This window comes from Daldinia vernicosa (assembly GCF_022497035.1).
Source record: "Daldinia vernicosa strain CBS 139.73 unplaced genomic scaffold F5Y00scaffold_54, whole genome shotgun sequence".
Classification (NCBI taxonomy): domain Eukaryota; kingdom Fungi; phylum Ascomycota; class Sordariomycetes; order Xylariales; family Hypoxylaceae; genus Daldinia; species Daldinia vernicosa.
In genome coordinates, this window is record NW_025953970.1 from 193236 (window position 1) to 211398 (window position 18163).

At 48.1% G+C, this 18163-nt stretch overlaps 7 protein-coding genes across 7 annotated transcripts; 3 read left to right on the forward strand and 4 right to left on the reverse strand.

Moving 5' to 3' along the window:
* The first annotated feature begins 46 nt into the window (after nt 1–46).
* On the forward strand, nt 47–4990 carry F5Y00DRAFT_246023 (uncharacterized protein). Its single transcript, XM_048009071.1, has 4 exons — nt 47–922; nt 990–2454; nt 2509–4296; nt 4352–4990. The coding sequence occupies exons 1-4, from the start codon at nt 725–727 to the stop codon at nt 4375–4377; spliced, it is 3477 nt and encodes a 1158-aa protein (XP_047861556.1). The 5' UTR covers nt 47–724; the 3' UTR covers nt 4378–4990.
* A 507-nt stretch (nt 4991–5497) lies between these two features.
* Nucleotides 5498–7632, reverse strand: F5Y00DRAFT_246024 (DUF887-domain-containing protein). The gene is made up of 2 exons (XM_048009072.1): nt 6449–7632; nt 5498–6387 (listed from the first exon to the last, which is right to left on the reverse strand). The coding sequence occupies exons 1-2, from the start codon at nt 6929–6931 to the stop codon at nt 5803–5805; spliced, it is 1068 nt and encodes a 355-aa protein (XP_047861557.1). The 5' UTR covers nt 6932–7632; the 3' UTR covers nt 5498–5802.
* Nucleotides 7633–7840: 208 nt separating this feature from the next.
* Nucleotides 7841–9613, forward strand: F5Y00DRAFT_246026 (Dor1-like protein). Its single transcript, XM_048009073.1, has one exon. It carries the CDS (start codon nt 8101–8103, stop codon nt 9427–9429), a length of 1329 nt encoding a protein of 442 aa, XP_047861558.1. The 5' UTR covers nt 7841–8100; the 3' UTR covers nt 9430–9613.
* Nucleotides 9614–9620: 7 nt separating this feature from the next.
* On the forward strand, nt 9621–11394 carry F5Y00DRAFT_166064 (solute carrier family 25 member 38). Its single transcript, XM_048004785.1, has 2 exons — nt 9621–10038; nt 10118–11394. The coding sequence occupies exons 1-2, from the start codon at nt 10002–10004 to the stop codon at nt 11050–11052; spliced, it is 972 nt and encodes a 323-aa protein (XP_047861559.1). The 5' UTR covers nt 9621–10001; the 3' UTR covers nt 11053–11394.
* Nucleotides 11395–11455: 61 nt separating this feature from the next.
* On the reverse strand, nt 11456–13172 carry F5Y00DRAFT_246031 (uncharacterized protein). The gene has a single exon (XM_048009074.1). The coding sequence runs from the start codon at nt 12946–12948 to the stop codon at nt 11737–11739; it is 1212 nt and encodes a 403-aa protein (XP_047861560.1). The 5' UTR covers nt 12949–13172; the 3' UTR covers nt 11456–11736.
* An 827-nt stretch (nt 13173–13999) lies between these two features.
* F5Y00DRAFT_246035 (Prefoldin) lies at nt 14000–15313 on the reverse strand. Its single transcript, XM_048009075.1, has 3 exons — nt 14904–15313; nt 14676–14842; nt 14000–14605 (listed from the first exon to the last, which is right to left on the reverse strand). The coding sequence occupies exons 1-3, from the start codon at nt 14931–14933 to the stop codon at nt 14434–14436; spliced, it is 369 nt and encodes a 122-aa protein (XP_047861561.1). The 5' UTR covers nt 14934–15313; the 3' UTR covers nt 14000–14433.
* Nucleotides 15314–15351: 38 nt separating this feature from the next.
* On the reverse strand, nt 15352–17505 carry F5Y00DRAFT_246040 (putative alkaline phytoceramidase). The gene is made up of 8 exons (XM_048009076.1): nt 17100–17505; nt 17001–17039; nt 16719–16866; nt 16488–16627; nt 16212–16425; nt 16015–16149; nt 15928–15942; nt 15352–15842 (listed from the first exon to the last, which is right to left on the reverse strand). Exons 1-8 carry the CDS (start codon nt 17199–17201, stop codon nt 15700–15702), a joined length of 936 nt encoding a protein of 311 aa, XP_047861562.1. The 5' UTR covers nt 17202–17505; the 3' UTR covers nt 15352–15699.
* Between the last annotated feature and the right edge of the window lie 658 nt (nt 17506–18163).

Genomic DNA, 18163 nt, shown 5'->3' on the forward strand with positions numbered 1-18163 from the left:
ATGTAATTAATAGATGTTAGAGATGGAGAATATTGGAAGTTTAGTGTCTAATTTAGCGCGTTTAGTAATTCCCAGGTCTTGTCCTACCTGCTACCTGCTACCTGCTTAAACGAACCAATTCCGCCTCAATCCGATTTCCGACCCGCGACCCTCTATCGACTCTTCTGTCGGCCCTCTTGTGTCCCGGCGACTGCTTCAAAGTCGTGTTACCTTCAACTTATCATATCTTTCCCTTTCTTTCTCTCGATACTCGATACCCGAGATACAACTCTACCAAGCTGCCCGTTAGTGTCTGGTGCAGTACTATTGCGAGGGCATATGTAGCATGTTTGCGTATGGCGACTTCGCAACATTGATAATAAACCCCTGGGAAATACTTACTATCCTTGCGCACCTTGCCGCATCTCCACGTTTACATCTAATAAGTCGTCTAAAGGGAGGCTATCTTTGAATTGTTTTGATTTCTCTCTACATTCGACAGAGAACTTAACCCCTTTACTTATAGCTGTTGCTGCTACTTTAACCGACAAACCGCTTCAACCTCTTCTCCATCTCGAGCTGCGAGAGCCTCGTCGTCTTTTCGGTCCCTTTACCTCGGCCGCACGAAACCCTGTAACCCTACCCTCGCTTTCAGTCTCGTATGCGATCCTGATACAACTGTAATCGACCCCTCAGTAATAGATTCCTCACAACGAAATTTCCCTGCCTACGTCTTCTAGCTACCATGGGGTTCCTGGGTGTTTACAAGGCACTCTACGATTATGCGCCGCAATCCGAGGGAGAGCTATCAATAAGTGAAGGCGATATTCTCTATGTTTTGGAGAAGAGTGCGGATGATGACTGGTGGAAAGCCAAGAAGAAGGCTAGTGCTGACGACGAAGATGAGCCTGTCGGCCTGGTACCTAACAACTACGTAGAAGAGGTGCGTATAATCACATCATGAACGGGGTTAACCGTCCTTCATAACATGATGTGCTAAGCTTTTATAGGCACCGCCTGTAGGACAAGCTCGTGCATTGTATGAATATACTCGGCAGACCGACGAGGAGCTGTCTTTCCCCGAAGATGCACCATTGCAAGTCTACGATACGTCCGATCCAGATTGGATTCTTGTCGGGTTTGAGAAGGATTATGGCTTCGCTCCGGCAAATTATATTGAGATGGGTGCGGCCTCGTCGTCTCCGGCACCGGCTACGACACAGAAAGCTGCACCGGAACCTGAACCCGAAATTGAACCTGAGCCTGAGCCCGAACCTTTACCCGTACCGAAGCCCCCGTCCTTACCTACACGAGCCTCTGTCTCCTTTGCTCCTGTCGAGTCAGATGGACCTCAGAGCCCGCCTCTTCCGGACAGAAACCCTCCAGCAAGAGCCCCAGCCGCCCCTACGGCACCTGGCCCAGCGGCTGCTTTAGCCGGCGTGATGCAGGGTAAAAGTTCTACTCGTGCGGCAACGCCTCCGCCTGTTACTATACCTCCTCGCCAGCAATATCTCTCTGAAGAATCCGATGGCGAACCAAGTCCCGCTCTACCGGTGCGTCCACGGCCCCAATCAAGCATGCCGAATGAACAGCGTCGTGCGTCAGCTCATCCGCAACGGTCTTCTAGCCGCCGTGAGTACGAAGATGAGCTCTCCCCACCACAGTCAAGCCGGATCGCGCCTGGTGGCTTTCATCTATATAATATCAACGAGATGGTGTCTATAATGGGCAAGAAAAAGAAGATGCCCACAACATTAGGCGTAAACTTGAAAACGGGGGTTATTCTAATCGCCCCTGAGCATGTCTCAGACGGCCCAAGTCAAGAGTGGACTGCAGAGAAGATGACACATTACTCCCGAGAGGGCAAACACGTGTTTCTGGAGCTCGTTCGGCCGAGCAAGAGTATAGATTTCCATGCGGGTGCCAAGGATACTGCCGAAGAGATTGTCAGCGCTCTTGGCGAGCTGGCCGGAGCCGTACGGGCAGAAGGTCTGCGGGAGGTGATCATGGCCGGAACTGGTCAAAGTGCCCAGAAGAAGGGGCAGGTTCTTTACGACTTCGAGGCACAGGGAGACGATGAAGTTACTGTTTATATAGGAGACGAAGTCATGATCCTCGACGATACTAAGAGCGAAGAATGGTGGCAAGTCCGACGCCTCAAAAGCGGAAAAGAAGGGGTTGTTCCGAGCAGTTACGTCGAAATTATCGGAACGATGACATCGTCATCGACGGCGACATCGGGTATCAATGCCGGCAGGTCTACCGTAGCACAGAACCGACTGGAAGAAGCACGCTTGACTAAAGAAGCGCTCAAGAGAGACCAAAAAGCAGCAGAGGTAGGGCCTGGAATGATTTTGCCTGAGAGGCGTAGTAGTTTGTCGGTGAGAGATAATGGTAACACTTCTGGGCAACAGCGAAACCGACGCGAAAACGGCCGAGCAGAAAGCAGCCGCTCTGGTTCATCCTCGAAGCCTAGTAAGCCATACCAATTCGTCCTTTCAATATAGAAGATGCTAATAACAGCTCCAGAACCAGATCCGACCAAAGTACGAAGTTGGACAGACAGGTCTAAATCATTCAGCGTTGAGGCCCAATTCCTCGGGCTCAAGGATGGGAAGATTAACCTACATAAGCTGAATGGAGTCAAAATAGCTGTCCCCGTGGCCAAGATGTCGATCGAAGATATTGAGTACGTCGAACGTATCACAGGGGCGTCCTTAGACGAAGACAAGCCCCTATCTGAAGTTAAGCGCGCATTGCCTCCAAAGAATAGTTCGAACCGAGAGTCCACGTCCGGCAAAGTCGGTGCATCCATCGAGCCGGCGAAGCCAGATTACGATTGGTTTCAGTTCTTCCTATCTTGCGATGTTGCTGTCGGCCTCTGTGAGCGATATGCTCAGGCTTTTGCTAAAGACTCCATGGATGAAAGCGTTCTACCTGATGTGGACGCAAGTGTTCTACGTAATCTTGGCCTCCGAGAAGGCGATATCATCAAGGTTACACGTTACCTAGATAAGAAGTATGGTCGCGATGGCAAGAAGAAAGGCTTCTCTGGGGACGATGAAGATGGTTCTGGGGGTCTCTTCTCGGGACCAGGCGGAACACTCCGGAACAATACTCGAAAGGGTCGTCCTTCTCCTTCTGTTCAGACTAATGACAATATAGATCCTAAGGCGTTTTCTCAACAAAAAGACGGCGGTGCCCAAGATACGGGGTCGTCCTCTCCAAAGGCTACTGGTAAGAGTGGCGGCGGGTTCGACGACGACGCCTGGGACGTAAAACCAGCCAAGCAGCAGCCCGAGCCTGAAGCGAAACCAGCCCCGGCCCCTGAACCAGCTCCAGCCGCGCCCGCTCAGCCTCAACGACCACCAACGCAATCCATGCAAGATCTTTCTCTCCTATCGACTCCGCTAGAGCCGATCAAGGTACAGCCAACCGCTACATCCCCTACCATAACTCTGCCGCCACCTCAAGCGCAGTCGCAATCCCAAGTTCAGCCTCCACAGACGCAACCTCAGCAGCCGGGAGCAACGCCGGCTTTCTTCACTGGCATCCCGCCACAGCAGACAGGTTTCCCGCAAGCGTCAGCTATTCCAGCTCAGCCGCTCAATCTCGGTCTTGGTAATAGGCAAAGGCCCACACCACCCCAAGTCACCGGCATTCAAGGTGCTCTAATGCCGCCTCCGCCGTCACGGCCATTATCAGCACCGCAGTCTGTGCAGCCTAGCGGGTTCGCGCCACCCCCGTTACAACCCCAGATGACGGGTATCGCACCTCCAGGACAGAGCCTGAACGATCTCGCCCAACAGCGAATGCAGCAGCAATATATGAGCTCCTTCCAGCCCCAACCTACTGGCCAAGGTATGATGCCATTCAATACGGGTGTTGGCATGCCCGCCCAGTCCGCGTTTGGACCTGGCCAGTTCATGCAACCTCAAATGACTGGAGCGCCACAAACACAGAGTCCATTTGCAGACCCTCGTCCTCAGCAATTCTCTCCAATCCAAAACCAACCGACGGGCTTTCCCGGTGGTTTCCAACCGCAACAACAGTTCCCGCAGCAGACTGGTGTCAACTCTTATCTCCCTCCCGCGCTGGAGCCTCAGCGCACGGGTATGCCATCGTTACAGCCGCAGCAGACCGGCTTTGGTGGTTTTGGTCAAAGCTTCAATCCTAACGCAGCAGCCCAACCTCAACAGCCTCCCGCAGCTCCTCTTCTCCCCCAGCAGACAGGTCCTCCACCCCCCGTACGCTTCGGTGTTACAGATAAAATTGTCCCTCAGCCTACTGGACGCCGTGCGAACCTCGCCCAAGCAAGTAAGTGCTTCCTCCCTTTAATATACATTGGTTGCTATCAGCTAACATCATACAGCGCCGCAAAACCCATTTGGCTTCTAAAAGCTTCATGTATAGGGCGCTTTGGTCAAGTAGCTGTGGTGTAGAGTTGACGACCACAACGGTAATCTATTCAGACGCGGGTGATAGGCTTAATGTATTAAAGCACGATGCTAGTCTAGTCCAGTCTAGTCGGGCCCTGAATAATAATCGCATATCGCACCGCTAGAGCCTTGTCTGAAATGTATCTATCTACCTCGAGCAGTTCAGAGATGAAACCTAATCTTGAGACGGGGGGTCATCACAGAGAGGTGTTTTAAGATAATCAAGAGAGAAGGGATTGGGAAGAGAAAGGGAGCCATGTATAGCAGAAGCGAAGCAGAGATAGAGCAGAGGCTGGGGCGGGAATGGAAGTAGACGTTGTTTGGACACGGTTTACTTATAAGACAGAAAGAAAGAATGTATGGCTTCTTCTCCATCCATATATTATATATTATATACTTTTAACTACTGCCCATCTGAGCTAAGGACACGGGAGGCTGTCTACCTTCTAGACGTCGTGCAGAATAAGGTGTGCATATCTTGCGGGCTTAGAGGGCTAGCTAATCCTATGTAGATTATGGTAATCAAGTTGATTTACTTTCTTGTCTGGCAATAATGCGGAAGCTACATAGGCTGGTTGTACGTGTATAAGGGGTTACTTCGTGACAAAATATATAAACGTACGAAACAAACACAACTATCACATACGACCATAGGATCTGGAAAATTCGGGATCCCGTCCGCTCTCCCCTAGACAAGCCGGATACCGCCGGATTAGTAGTTGGGTCGGTGACGACCAGCGAATCCCCGGTGTTGTATGTTTTTTTTTTGGTGTTTTTGCCCCCGAGACACATATCTCGGGGGTTGGATTTTCTCGCACATCCCGAACTTACCAGTCATTTGTATCACATTAGACCTTTCTAGGTATGATATAATTAATTACTTAATAATAGTAGAATATTATCCTATAACTACGTTGGCTAGCGTAAGACGTCCTTTTTGACGCTATTTTGCGGTGATAAGATCGGTATATTGTTAAACAGTATGATGGTGGTTTTTACATGGGAGTTAAACGGACAGACTACTATATACTACAAGAAATCGTCAAATTGTTTCACGGTGACTCGGAATGGTATTATTATTTGTAATTTTCCTCGTTTTTATTGATTAATGGTTTAATCAAAATGACATAAAACCCATTCATTAAGCCTCTTATCCGTACGAATCCTTTGCAAGCTAGGACCAGATACTTAATTCGGCTAAGCCCCTCTTCCTTTCATGTTAACTTCTCCATCAGACGGGTGATCCAAGTCTCTACATCTCAAATTCGGGGCTTCTACATTATCACCTAGTTGTAAAGAGGCGAAGATATTGCTTCGAGGCTTTTAGGAGCGAATTATAGCACCGACAAGCCAATCGAGAAAACTGACGTTTCCCTACGAAATATTAGATTGGTGGGGGTTCATCTGCCTCTTCTCCGTCGAGCAAAGTTCCCCGGCGCGGGCGAGCCTTCAACTCGTTACTGCCTGGTTGGACACCGGTGGTGACGGCTTTGCCTTCTATCGGCTTTTCTTCCACCTTGACTTCTTTTTCCTTGGGATCGAACCGCTTGCGGACGGCGTCGATCATCTTGAAGAACCAGTAGAAGTTCAACGAGTTCAAAGTTATATTGCTAGCAGTATATACCGCAGCAAGCCATAGTGGGATGCTATCTGGCTGAGATACAAATCGCATGGTATTCGTATACTGGGGAGGGAATGATGCCTCGAGAAGCTCGTCGGGAGTTAGAGCTGTCAAAACGGTAGGTGTCGAGTTTACGCCGGTCCATAAGTCACGGGCGACTAAGACAGATTGATATGTGCCCCATACGAGACGGCAGGAGAAGAAAGTAGCAATGAGTACTAGGCCATTATAGAGCTGGGGCTTAGTTCCAGTCATACCCAGCTTGTCAAAGAACCAATGGATATTGAGGAAAGGCGAAGACAGCTCCCAGAGGATGAAGTTAGAACTATAGTAGTTAAGAAAGGGGCGCTATTGTTGAAGTTAGCTCTCCGAGCTCAAGTTCATAGTTCAGAGTTCAGACGAGACCTACGAAGCCAAAGGAATAGACGGCCAAAGCACTAACGGCATGTGCGAGCATACCAAGACCGAATATTTCGAGATGGGCGACAGTGATAATGAGGTCATAAAGGAAATAACCAGCAGCGAGAGCTTGGATCATAGCTGCACCACCGGTATATCCCCAGACACGTTCTTGCAAGTCCATATTCTTGCGCTCCTCGTCGACGAACATAACCCATAGTGCGAGGATGTTGATGGTGGTGCTCTGTACAAACGACACGACGTGGACATCCCAGCTCAGCCTCTTGCTCCTGGAGAGAGCTTTGTACTTGGTAGGGAAGATTCGGCTCGATAGGAAGGGCGAGATGACAGTGCCGATGAAGAAGTAGAGAGCAGCCATCAAGAGGACCTCGTGAATATGCAGAGGCAGCGTCGGTAACCCAAGGTAGTCAGCCCATGGTTGGACGGCCTTGCTGAGGGCGGGGATAGGAGGAATAGGGAAAGGATCCCTCATGTTGGATTTCTATCCTTGTCGTCGATACGCTATGCGGGTTAAGGAGATCGAGCCACTATAGTATCTAACTAGTATCTTAGTCGAAGAATAGAAAGTATGAAATCGATGATGTCCTTAGACAGGTCATAGAAAGGGGGTATGTAAACCCAAACCTAGGGTGGATGTAGGTAGACGAAGGTAATGGTAAAAGGTAATAGTAAATAGTTGGATGACGGGATGACGGGTTGACGGGGGTAGTAGATGAATGTTATAAGCCGTAGACCGTGGACCGTGGACCGTAGAGGATGAAAATAAATTAAATTAAAAAGGGCCAAGGCTGTGGAGGATTATGTCAGTCAGCTGGATCTATGTATGTAAAAGTAAGACAAGAGCTGATGAAGACAATAATAATAATAATAATAATCATGTACTTGGTGCCTAGGGGGTGCGTATGACAGAGCACACGTAGCGTAACTACATGGCACCTGTACGGGTGTCAAGTGGTCGTCAAGTGGTCACCAGGCGAGGAAGGGCACTGGATTTTGTGAGTGGTGTATTGATTGTATTGATTGGTTTTTGGTGCCGGTTGCGAATTTAGGTTATTACATGCGTAGCACTTTGATGCTTTAATGCATGCTTTAATGCATCTGGAACATTAGTTCCAACTTCATGGCAGCATGGATGATGTATGGATGTATATACGGGGCTTCCTTCCTTTCAGCTGTGCCGGCCGGGCTCAACAAAAATCAAAACGGGTTAATCGGCCACTTGCAGAATTCGGGACCGTTGGGTATGGATACAGGAAGTACTAGGCTAAGGTACATGCACTTGGCTTAGGTGCTTTAGGTAGGTACATATGTAGGTATGAGGTAGTATTACAAATGAATAGATTGATATTCACTTAAGAGGTAGCTTAGGTAGTTTGATCTTGGCATTTGTGGCTTCAATGCTGGGTCCACCAACGTTATGTATGTACCTTGCTCTTTCATGTACACTACAATGCAGGTACATGGAACCTTGGTAGAAAACAACATTCCGCCCAAGGTTTAAAGTCAGGTAGGATCTTTACTATGTACACACATACATACGAGTAACAGCACCAAGTTAATAGGCATCATTTCTTAATTTCTAAATCAACCCTCAGGTGGCCAACTGAACTACACCACACCACTAACCTCTAGGTAGGCACAATGTCTGATTTGTTTCAAGAGTTATTAAATCCGCCTAGCTCAGCCGACCGTCGCTCAAATGACAAGACTCAGACTGACCCTGTCGCCCTCCAATATCTTTCCACATTGGCTTCTATGCCCCTTTCTCAACTAGATGGCTCCGAACAGCAGTCATTAGCCCAATCTTCTCATTCACTACACCTCTCTCTACAAGCCCTTTCTAAACGTTCTCACAAGTCTATCATTAGCTCGGCAGCTAATCATGCCCACCTCGGCACTACGCTTCCTACTCTAGCAGCCTCGGCCACTGATTTAACGGCTGCCATACCTAAGTTAGATAATGAGGCAGTTCGTTTTTCAACTACTTACCACAAATCCGGAGACAATGAATTCCTTAATGCTCGAAAGCGAGCCCTGTTACTGTCGAGAAATGTCGAACGATTAGTGGATGTGCTTGACCTCCCTACTTTACTCTCCACTGCCATCTCCACAGGCTCTTCTGCCCCGGCTGCAAATTATGCATCCGCGCTGGATCTTAACGGCCATATCCGCCGACTGCATGGCCTATACCCCGACTCACCTTTGGTGGCGTCTGTTTCCACGCAGGCCGATGAAGCTATGCAGGCCATGGCCAAAAACTTGATAATGGGCTTACGCACACCCGGCCTCAAGCTAGCATCTGCCTTGAGGACGGTCAGCTGGCTCCGAAGAGTCATACCGGATCTTGATACTACCGGCGCCACTGGAAATGGCGGAGGGCTAGGAGCTTTATTCCTCGTATGCCGTCTGTCAACACTCATCAATATGCTAGCTGCCTTAGAGCCACTTCGTGAGCTAGCAGAACAGGAAAGGGTGCGGCAACAGCAGAACCCAACAGGGAGTGCCTGGTCTGGAGGACAGCAAACAGAGAGATACCTCAAGCGTTACATAGAGATATTCAGAGAGCAAAGTTTTGCCATCATCTCAATGTTTAGGAGTATATTTCCTACGCACACAAATGAGACGCCGTCAAAAACAAGCGATGATGACCCTCTACAGCCTGTACCATCCGCAGCATCGACATTCTTATTTCACCTTATCGAGATGTTAATGGAGACACTCCGGATTTACCTGCCAACTGTTAAAGACCAACCGTCCCGTGATAGTTTATTGACACAAGTTCTTTACTGTGCCGGAAGTCTTGGACGTCTTGGGGGAGACTTTGGGATATTACTAGCTACTATCGACGTTGGAGATGAAGCAGAAGATGAATGGGTCGAGGTAGTTAAGCGTCACCGGCTCATGGCAGGTCGTCTAGAATCAATCGTCGGCGGTAAAGAGAAAGGGGCCGTAGAGCCCATCAAAACATAAACATTTACCACCATTCCCACTGAGATTTAACGTCAAACTTACTCTTCTTAAATACCCTTCTCTAATAGACAAAGAGTAATTTAAGGAGAATGGAGATGATGCCCGTGGTCTAAATATATTAAAGCATGTGCACGCATAAAAGTATTTTATGCTTAGGTACATATAGCCCACACGATCCCTGTACCTTTACCTATATATTGGGTATGCACGTATTGTACCTACCCACTTGCCTAGGCTCTCCTGGGTGCAAAGTATGACGTGAGGATTGGCGGGGTTCGCCTTTAAATCGATTTTTTGAAGGGCAAGCTCGAAGTCCATGGACCAAAAGCTACTAGCACCTTAATAAGCTGATAAGCCATTGACTCAAAGCTACTGTCTTTTTGCATCAGTGCATACGAAAAGCAGCCCGGATCCCACTTATTTTGTGCCATGCGGGCAATTGAAGGTCGGATCAAGAGGGAAGAGAGAAGAGAGGTATAAAACTCCTAAGCAGATGGGCTTGCTATAAGTCGAATCCTCCGTCTTGGTAGGATTCATTCGCTCATTCGCTCATTTTCTCTGTTTGCTTCGCAATGTCGCAGAAGACAACCGGAGGCAAGTCTTCGTCGAGTAAGCAAACACACAATCTCAGTCTTGGGTCCTTAAATCTCGAGTTCGAGTGATGAAGCTGACGATTCTTCCGGTATAGCCTTCCACTTTGTCGCTGGCCTCGGTTCTGGCACATTAAGCGCCGTACTTTTACAGCCGTTCGATCTTCTTAAGACACGCGTGCAGCAGTCAGGTTCACACTCAATCAGAGCTGCTATAAGAGAGATTGCTAAGTCTCCAAATGCATTGACTGCCTTCTGGAGGGGCACAGTCCCGTCAGCCCTACGGACCGGCGTCGGGTCGGCCATCTACTTTACCACCTTGAATATGATTCGGCAGCGTGCAACGGCCTTTCCGTTCGCTACAGTTCCGGTCGTTGATAAGCACGGGTCTTCTTCTTCGCTGCCCAAACTTTCTAATACCGCCAACATGGTATCCGGAGCCGTCGCCCGGGCTTTTGCGGGCTTCATCCTTATGCCGCTGACGGTTATCAAGGTACGCTATGAATCAAACCTGTATTCGTACAAGTCGATTGCCGGCGCTGCCAGGGATATATACAGAACCGAACGCATCCCCGGATTCTTTGCCGGCTTTGGCGCCACTGCCCTTCGAGATGCCCCGTATGCCGGGCTCTACGTTCTTTCATATGAACAATTCAAAAAGCGACTCAGTGCCTGGCTTTATGTAAGCCCGGCTATCACTCACGGACAGGCCAGCCTGGGAATGGGGAGTTCTCTATCCGCCACCATTAACTTCACTTCCGGTGCACTCGCTGGCGCAACGTGTTCCTTCATATCGAATCCGTTCGACGCCGTCAAGACGCGCATACAGCTGCAGCCCCGCCAGTACCGTAACATGGTTCAAGCGTGCCGCAAGATGATCACGGAGGAAGGTGTACGGTCACTCTACGACGGACTTGCTCTGCGCATGACGCGCAAGGCCATAAGTTCCGCGTTGGCTTGGATGGTGTACGAAGAGTTGATTCGGAGAGCAGAGACTACGCTATATTCAAGAGACGCGAAAGGGCATGTATGATTACCAGGCCAGCTACGTATAAAAAAAAGCTATATCCAAAGTGAAGAAGAAAAAAATATCAAATCCCCTCTCATAAAAGCAGTTTTCATCGGAGCTTTCTTTTGCTTGGCGTGGACTGCTCTTTATTTAAAATTGGGTATATATTCTTGCTCATGATCATTTCTGCCTGCCCCTGCCCCTGCCACTCCCGCCTCACCTGAACGTAGGAAAAGGGCGTAACTTCGTTCGTTAACTGCGAATCGCAGCGACTGTCCCGTCTGCCTCCATGAGTGCGAAAACTAGCCACATACTATGATGGCCGCCCGCCAGCTAGGTACATCAACAACGAAGGGGATCGGCTGCGTCGACGCTCCTTCTTCCGGACCCATTCGAATTCGGGCTCGAGGTGGTGATGATGATGTTTTTTCTTGCCTTCTTCGATGCTCACTATTCTAATATTAGCATATATCTTATCCACAAACTGAAGAACGTTGACAGAAAAGCGCGTGAATTCCCAATGAGGACCATGGGGCTCACGATGGCAGCTAAATATGAGATGAGATAAACTTACTGATGAGCTTGCCAGAAGAGGTAGAGCTAGACCGCTTCTCTCGGATGAGCTTGGTGTGTCTCCAGAGCAGGTCTTGCTCTGGCTCCGCCACCCATCGCTTGATCAAGATGTAATCGGGATCCTAGTTTGCGAGGTTAGATCTGCCATATCGACATGACATAGCTGGGTGAGGGGGTATCTATGCTACTTACAGGGTCAAGCTGAAAGTCAATGTTATAAGCCCTAAGGGTCTCAATCGAAAGATGTCGCCTAGCCATGCGTGTGTAAACCGGCCTCTCCTCCTCTTTTTTCTCTTCCTTCTTTTCTTCCTTCTCCTTCTCCTTCTCCTTCTTCTCCTTCTCGCGCTTGATCTTCTCGCCGGCGAGGATGGCATTAATCTCCTTCTCGTCGAGGCCGGATCTGAGCAGCTGCTCTTGCATCTTGGCCTTGTACTCCTTCTCGCGCTGCTCGGCCTCCTGCTTCTCGCGGAGCTTGCGTTCGGCTTCCTCACGCTTGTACTTGTCGATGATCTCCTTGGCCTCTTTTTCGCGGCGCCGCTTCTCCTCGAGCGCGGCTTCTTCAGCTTTCATGCGCTCGAGCTCGAGCTTCTGCTTCACGCGCTGCTCATACTCGTTGTCTGCCTTGGCCTTGCGGATCGCGTCGAGCTCCCTCTTGGCATCTCGCAGGTCCCGCTCTTCTTGCATGGTCCGGTTCCGCCGCTGCTCTTCTTGCTCGATCTGCTTGGCCAGCTTGATCTCTTGCAGCTCTTTGCGCGTGCGCTCTAGCTCGTACTCTCGACGCTTGTTCTCAATTTCTTTCTCATGCTCACGACGCCGCATCTCAATCTCTTTCTCGTAGTCTACGCGCACATGCTCGAGCGCATAGGCATCACGCTCACGTTGAAGCTCGAGTTCACGCTGGAGTTCAAGTTCACGGTCGCGGGAGTGGCTGGATGAGACGCGAGAGTGCGAGCGATGGCGACGGTGATGAGATCGGGATCGCCTGTACTCGTCCTCGGAATCGGAGTAGGATAGCGATTCCGAGTCCGAGTTATTGTAGATGCGGTTGTTAATAATAACCGGAGGCGGCGCCTGTTGAGGCGCATTGCTCCCAGGAGAACCTGGACGACGGTCCCGCGAGACAGAGCGCCTAGTGGTAACTAGGGTACGCTCATTTGTCGGGGTTAGAAAACGATCCTCACCTCGCGGACCAGTCTCGTAGAATCGGGGCCGGGACCGGGACGGAGCCTCAACATAGTGCGCAAGGGTAGGGGGAGCCGGAGGTCGAGGAGAAGCTGAGGCGTGCCGATGTCTCAGACGGATATCGAGGTCCGAGTCCTCATCGGAATAGGAATTGTATCTACTCATCTCGGATCGGTCTCAGTAGAGGGTATATGAGACGATATGGTATAAATAAATACGGGTAAACGGTAAGTATGTCCAGTAGGACGTGGGTGGGAGAGGGGAATAAAAAGGGAAAATGAGATAAGGGAGGGAAGTTCGGGAGGTTCAAGTAAGAACTCAGTAAGAACCACCTTGGGTAAGAACTACTTGGGTTAGAAGCAGCTGCTTATAATACGCTTATACCTACCCTACCCCTACCGTACCAAAGGCGGGGGAAGCGCTCTTCAATTTATCGCTGTTGGAAAACGCAGGCGCGCGCACATGTTCTAATCCACCTTAACTGCTTAGTTATTACTATATTGGGTTGTCTTCCAAGGTGCCCCAGGTCGTTCTTACCGATTGGTACTATTTCGACAAACAACGATGCCCACTCAAGGGTAGTACAACTAAGTCCATCATGGCTGCATGCTGCTAGCGAAGTGTTACTACCGTTGTATAATACAAAGTATTTCTCATACGGCTATACGGCATTCGTTACTAATAGATAGGTACATGTTTAAATTATTACTTCCTACCTCGGCCCTAATGCGCGGTACTTTTCTCAAAACAATCTATAGTGTACCTTTCGTCATTAGCTAAGTACCTCTAGCGATCAATCCATCGTTGGGGGCCGAACGGAGTTGAGCGACAATTCGTGGATTCGAGGGCATTATAACGCTAACTAATAAGATGTTTTATAGTCCCTTGTCCGAGGGGCTGAGAGTGGGGTTCATTTAGCACTCACACGCATACACACACATAACTTTGGAACTTCGTTGTTGTTAGTTATGCGTAAGCTTAATAAGCATCTTATACAGTTACCTGGGTATACATCATACATTTACTTGTCTCTGATTGTACCTATTAATAGATAGGGCTAGGAGCGTAAATACCACGAAACTATGTACTTTCATAGTTGTTTCTTTTCGGGAAGGTTATGCGCGCGCTTGTTGCTTGAATATGTAAAAATATACTAATTTATATACTAATTTAAGACATTCTCAAAAGTAAAAGAGTTAGAAGTGTTTGTTTGGTACCTAACCTTTACGTAGGTAGGTAATCATTCAAGTGAGCCGCATGAATGTAGGATTGGTGACTAAATTCGGTGGCGAAACATACATCCATAACCATGCTATCTTCCTTTTTTCTCTCCCGAGAAGTTTATGACTGTATTGTACATGGTGTTCGGGTAAGATAGACAAATAAGCACTAACGCATCACGAACCACCGGTGAACAGCCTCCTTAGCCGAGAAGTTTAAATCTGATCTGATGCCTGGGCAGTTAGGTCACGGTTGATTGTTCGCCTTCCAGCACTGCTAATACATACACAGCACAACGCCTCCGTTCCCCCCATTTGCTGCGCCAGAGTTCCGTGTCGCGTGATCGGCAGGCCTCCGTGTAGCCAGTGTAGCCAGCGTAGCCAAAACCCCTCCCTTCCGAACCGGACCCAGAACCTTTGCCTTTTTACTCTAAGACGCGCTCACACCGCCCCTCAGCATGCGGTCTATCTGGTCCTTACTATTCTTCTGCGAAACCTCAAGGTAGTGCAGCCTCTTGCCGAGCCCGTCTACTTCGCCTTCTACCTCCTTGATCTGGCCCTCTAGTTTGCTCTTCATCTCGGCAACGGGCATGGCCACAAACCTGCGTTCCGGTTAGTGGTTACTCATCGGTATACCCGATACGGGTGGCGGGGGAAGAGAGAAGGCCTGACATCTTGCCGACGCCTTCGTATACATTAGTGTCGGCCGGGAGCGAGGATATCTCGCTGCGCGTTAGCTGCGCCATTCGCAACTCTCGCTGCTTAGATGCTTGTTGCGTTCTGACGAGGGATATTTGCTGCTGCGCTGCGATCGCCTGCGTCTCAACCTCCCGCAGCAACTATATATTGCAAATTTTGTGAGTGGTTGTAGTCTTATCATGAATATCTAAATGACATTACCTTCTGCAATGCCTCGTTTGAGATGGACATCCTCCCTCTAGGATTTGGGCTTCTTTTTCTTTTTTCGCTCGTTTGCTTTCCCACTTCCTTGGACTGATCTCGGTGCACCCTGAAGTTGAGATGAACTGTGTATTCTTTTATATCGCAGTAGAGAGGACTAGACAGATATAATGCCTATTAGATTTATAGCGGCTGTTTGCATTACCTAAGATGCATGTACGTTTTCAATGGTGGTGCAAGGCAACATAAGAGAGGACTTCGATTGAGATGCCACTATAATGTACCTATCTATGTACATAGAGGGGTTAGAGCTTAGGTTGCATGCCGATGGTGGGGTTATGCAGTACAGTTTGACATATGTATTTCCAATACAAAATTAAATGTACGCAACCCGATACTTTCGTAGCTACTATGTATATCACAATGTAACAGTTACAATCTGATAGAATTGATTCAACTTATTCCATTTATTCTATTAGGGTTCTAGCCTAGCCTGGAGCTGTGAAACTCCACATAGGCAGACTTTAGAAAATAACTACCCTAAAGCGAACGTTCGTATATATTTTGTAAGTCACTGAGAGACTCAACGCTCAATGTACTAACGTAAACGCCGAATGAATATGTCGTCTAGCCTCTATTCGAGTACGCTTGTAATCACATCAAATATCACTACCATCTATCGCTGTCGTCTATCGTTACCTTGTATCGCTAAGTAGCGTTTTGTAAGTATAGTTAGTTCTCGGGTGGGCGTGTGAAAGAGTCTAATCGTCTAGTAGGGTTCCGGTTGGCGTATTTGTTATTTCCTTTTCTTATCTGTCATGTCCTCTAGAGCGACTACTTCCGGCATCCGGAAGAACGAGGGCCAGACAAGTTGAAATTTATCCTCGTCGCCGTCTAAACAGCGGTGGATCCAAATGCGCCAGACGATATAGAAGTATGCTAATAAAGACATTCATGTTAGTGGGGGACCAGGGTCATCATTTATACATACTTGCTCGTTATTCGGGATAAAGATTATACTTACCGCCTATTCCAGTCACTGCAGTAAATATAGGATATTAGTAACTATTTCCCACATAAAAGTATACAAGAAATAGGGGGATTTTCTTACTTAGATGCCACCAAGAATGACCTTCGAGGACGACTGCCCAGGGAAGCTGGATTTGGTGCCGCCATTTACGGATCGTATTGCAGTACATGTTGTCTAAATTCCAGATAAGATAACCGCCGAGGAATACGCTGAGCCCTAACGAAGAAACCAAATCGTTAACATGATTGCCAATCACGTTGTTACCGTCAGTGGCTTACCTGTCGCAACCAAGACCCACATCTGCCTTATCATCTCATTGGTTGTCGGCAACCTCGGAGCGCGAGCCTCTCGTTTTCTGCTTTCTTCTCTCGTCTTCAGGGCCGGCCGGAGTGTTCGCTCCATAATCCACATATTAGAGAAGACCACCGTGGCGGTCAATACCGCATAGGCGTCTTGGTGGAACTGAGGGTCCTTGGTTTTATAATATCTTGTCTAGCAATCTATTGTTAGCATACCCAGCTGTTCTATGAACAGCGACGAGGGGCGGGACGAACAGTTATAAACCATGAAAGCCAGAGAAGACTGGCTCCAAGGAGGGAGGAAAAGCGAACAGATTTGCCGTATGTAAACGTAGCGAAGCACATGAAACAAGTCGTATAAATCATGGCGAGTTCGTCTACCAGTTGCATAGGATCTATCAAGTGTCAGAGAGCCGCGATCTGAACATTGAGAAACCTGCTCCAGGAAGACTTGGGCATGGTATCATCCGTTGTGCGCTGGCTTACACTTAAGAGTGGCGTGGAAAAAGGTAGACCCTAGGCCAACCACCATGTATCCAGCAAAAGTGACAATGAAAATCAGAGGGTGTGAATATTTGATGCACCCTCGGATACCCTTGAGGCCTAGCCATACGAAGAGAGCATTGGTGAGGGTCTAAACGCAACATGCCGCATATAGTAAATTAGTCTTCGAATCGCCGCATTCTCCTCGTGTATATTGAGCTTAAGGAGATGAGGATTTGAAAAGGGGGAATTAAAAAGGAACAAATGGGGAAAGGGGAATCCTACATTGCAGACTTCGGCACAGTAGTAACTCATAACATAGTCCTAAGATTTGGTGTTTAGTATTATGCTCTCTTGAGCAGGCAGAGCATGTGTTTCACTTACCTCCTCACAAAAGTTCAAGGTAGATGTTTTCTCACCCCAGAAACCGTGCCGAGGTTCATGATAAGGGAAGCTTAAGGCCTCGAGGAGGCTCTGCACAGACATGTTTCGAGGTGGGTGAATCGGCTTATAACATTAAGTGTCGTTGTTAGGGAACTAGTTCGTCCTATTATATGAGGCTATGAATAAGTTTCTGTAAAGATGGATGGGCGTGTCTCCGTTGAGCTTGTCTGAGTCGATGGATAGGAATGAAGAGAAATATGAATTGGGTTGTGTAAGTTGCGTAGTGTTGAAGAAGTGTGTTTCCGGCACTCCGGTAAGAATATCGAACCGTTCTTACTAGGTTACATATGTAGTATGTACTTTACGCCCTACTGAACCTTATGTCCGTACTACATACACTATTTGCACATACCTATGACATATGTACCTTCCCTTAGGGTAGGTACTTACCTTTATAGTATAGCTTATTACCTATTACGGTAGATGCAGGATCAATCTAGAAAGAAAAAACCATGTGAGAATGTGCAAGTATACCTAACTTGTTAAGGAAAGGCTTTTTAGGACCCCTGGTCTAAAGTACGTATACCTAGATCAATGGAAGGCAATTACGTATCTAAAGATGTAGGTATCTAGGTACATGCATGAATAAGGTCTATATGCAAATATCCGGACTCTGTTAATTAAAGTAAAGTAATAATATGCAATACATAACTATCAGATAACGTATCGGACTCTTTTTGATGACGCCTTGGGTGTTTTCTCTTAACAGGACGATCCTCCAATTTGGTACTGGCTGACGTCTTCTAGGCATTTGAAAATTTGAAACAAACAACTCCCTTTGGTTGGTCTATTTCTAGTAATTCATAGCTGCCAAGCTTCACCCGCAGAATCCATCCGCATTAGCTAGAAACTCTTGCGCGAAAGCAGTGCGTCGTATTCCAATACGACAGCCTATCCGGCAACTTATTCCGACTGCCACCATCTTACGATCTGTCTAGTTTACAGCTGTCTTGTAACGACAGGGGGAAACAAATGCGAATCTAATTGGAATTTTACAATTCCTA

What these genes read in the sequence shown, in the direction of transcription:
- F5Y00DRAFT_246026 (XM_048009073.1), top strand. Translation starts at nt 8,101, where the DNA reads ATGTCTGATTTGTTTCAAGAGTTATTAAATCCGCCTAGCTCAGCCGAC.
- F5Y00DRAFT_246035 (XM_048009075.1), bottom strand. Translation starts at nt 14,933, where the DNA reads ATGTCCATCTCAAACGAGGCATTGCAGAAG. An exon ending in CAAACGAGGCATTGCAGAAG is followed by an intron (nt 14,843 to 14,903) that starts GTAATGTCATTT and finishes TGCAATATATAG; the next exon opens with TTGCTGCGGGAGGTTGAGAC. An exon ending in TACGAAGGCGTCGGCAAGAT is followed by an intron (nt 14,606 to 14,675) that starts GTCAGGCCTTCT and finishes ACCGGAACGCAG; the next exon opens with GTTTGTGGCCATGCCCGTTG.
- F5Y00DRAFT_246031 (XM_048009074.1), bottom strand. Translation starts at nt 12,948, where the DNA reads ATGAGTAGATACAATTCCTATTCCGATGAGGACTCGGACCTCGATATC.
- F5Y00DRAFT_246023 (XM_048009071.1), top strand. Translation starts at nt 725, where the DNA reads ATGGGGTTCCTGGGTGTTTACAAGGCACTCTACGATTATGCGCCGCAA. An exon ending in TGGTTCATCCTCGAAGCCTA is followed by an intron (nt 2,455 to 2,508) that starts GTAAGCCATACC and finishes TAACAGCTCCAG; the next exon opens with AACCAGATCCGACCAAAGTA. An exon ending in TGCGAACCTCGCCCAAGCAA is followed by an intron (nt 4,297 to 4,351) that starts GTAAGTGCTTCC and finishes AACATCATACAG; the next exon opens with CGCCGCAAAACCCATTTGGC.
- F5Y00DRAFT_246040 (XM_048009076.1), bottom strand. Translation starts at nt 17,201, where the DNA reads ATGTCTGTGCAGAGCCTCCTCGAGGCCTTAAGCTTCCCTTATCATGAA. An exon ending in CCTTGAACTTTTGTGAGGAG is followed by an intron (nt 17,040 to 17,099) that starts GTAAGTGAAACA and finishes ACCAAATCTTAG; the next exon opens with GACTATGTTATGAGTTACTA. An exon ending in TTTCCACGCCACTCTTAAGT is followed by an intron (nt 16,628 to 16,718) that starts GTAAGCCAGCGC and finishes GACACTTGATAG; the next exon opens with ATCCTATGCAACTGGTAGAC.
- F5Y00DRAFT_166064 (XM_048004785.1), top strand. Translation starts at nt 10,002, where the DNA reads ATGTCGCAGAAGACAACCGGAGGCAAGTCTTCGTCGA. An exon ending in CGGAGGCAAGTCTTCGTCGA is followed by an intron (nt 10,039 to 10,117) that starts GTAAGCAAACAC and finishes CTTCCGGTATAG; the next exon opens with CCTTCCACTTTGTCGCTGGC.
- F5Y00DRAFT_246024 (XM_048009072.1), bottom strand. Translation starts at nt 6,931, where the DNA reads ATGAGGGATCCTTTCCCTATTCCTCCTATCCCCGCCCTCAGCAAGGCC. An exon ending in CCGTCTATTCCTTTGGCTTC is followed by an intron (nt 6,388 to 6,448) that starts GTAGGTCTCGTC and finishes CTTCAACAATAG; the next exon opens with CGCCCCTTTCTTAACTACTA.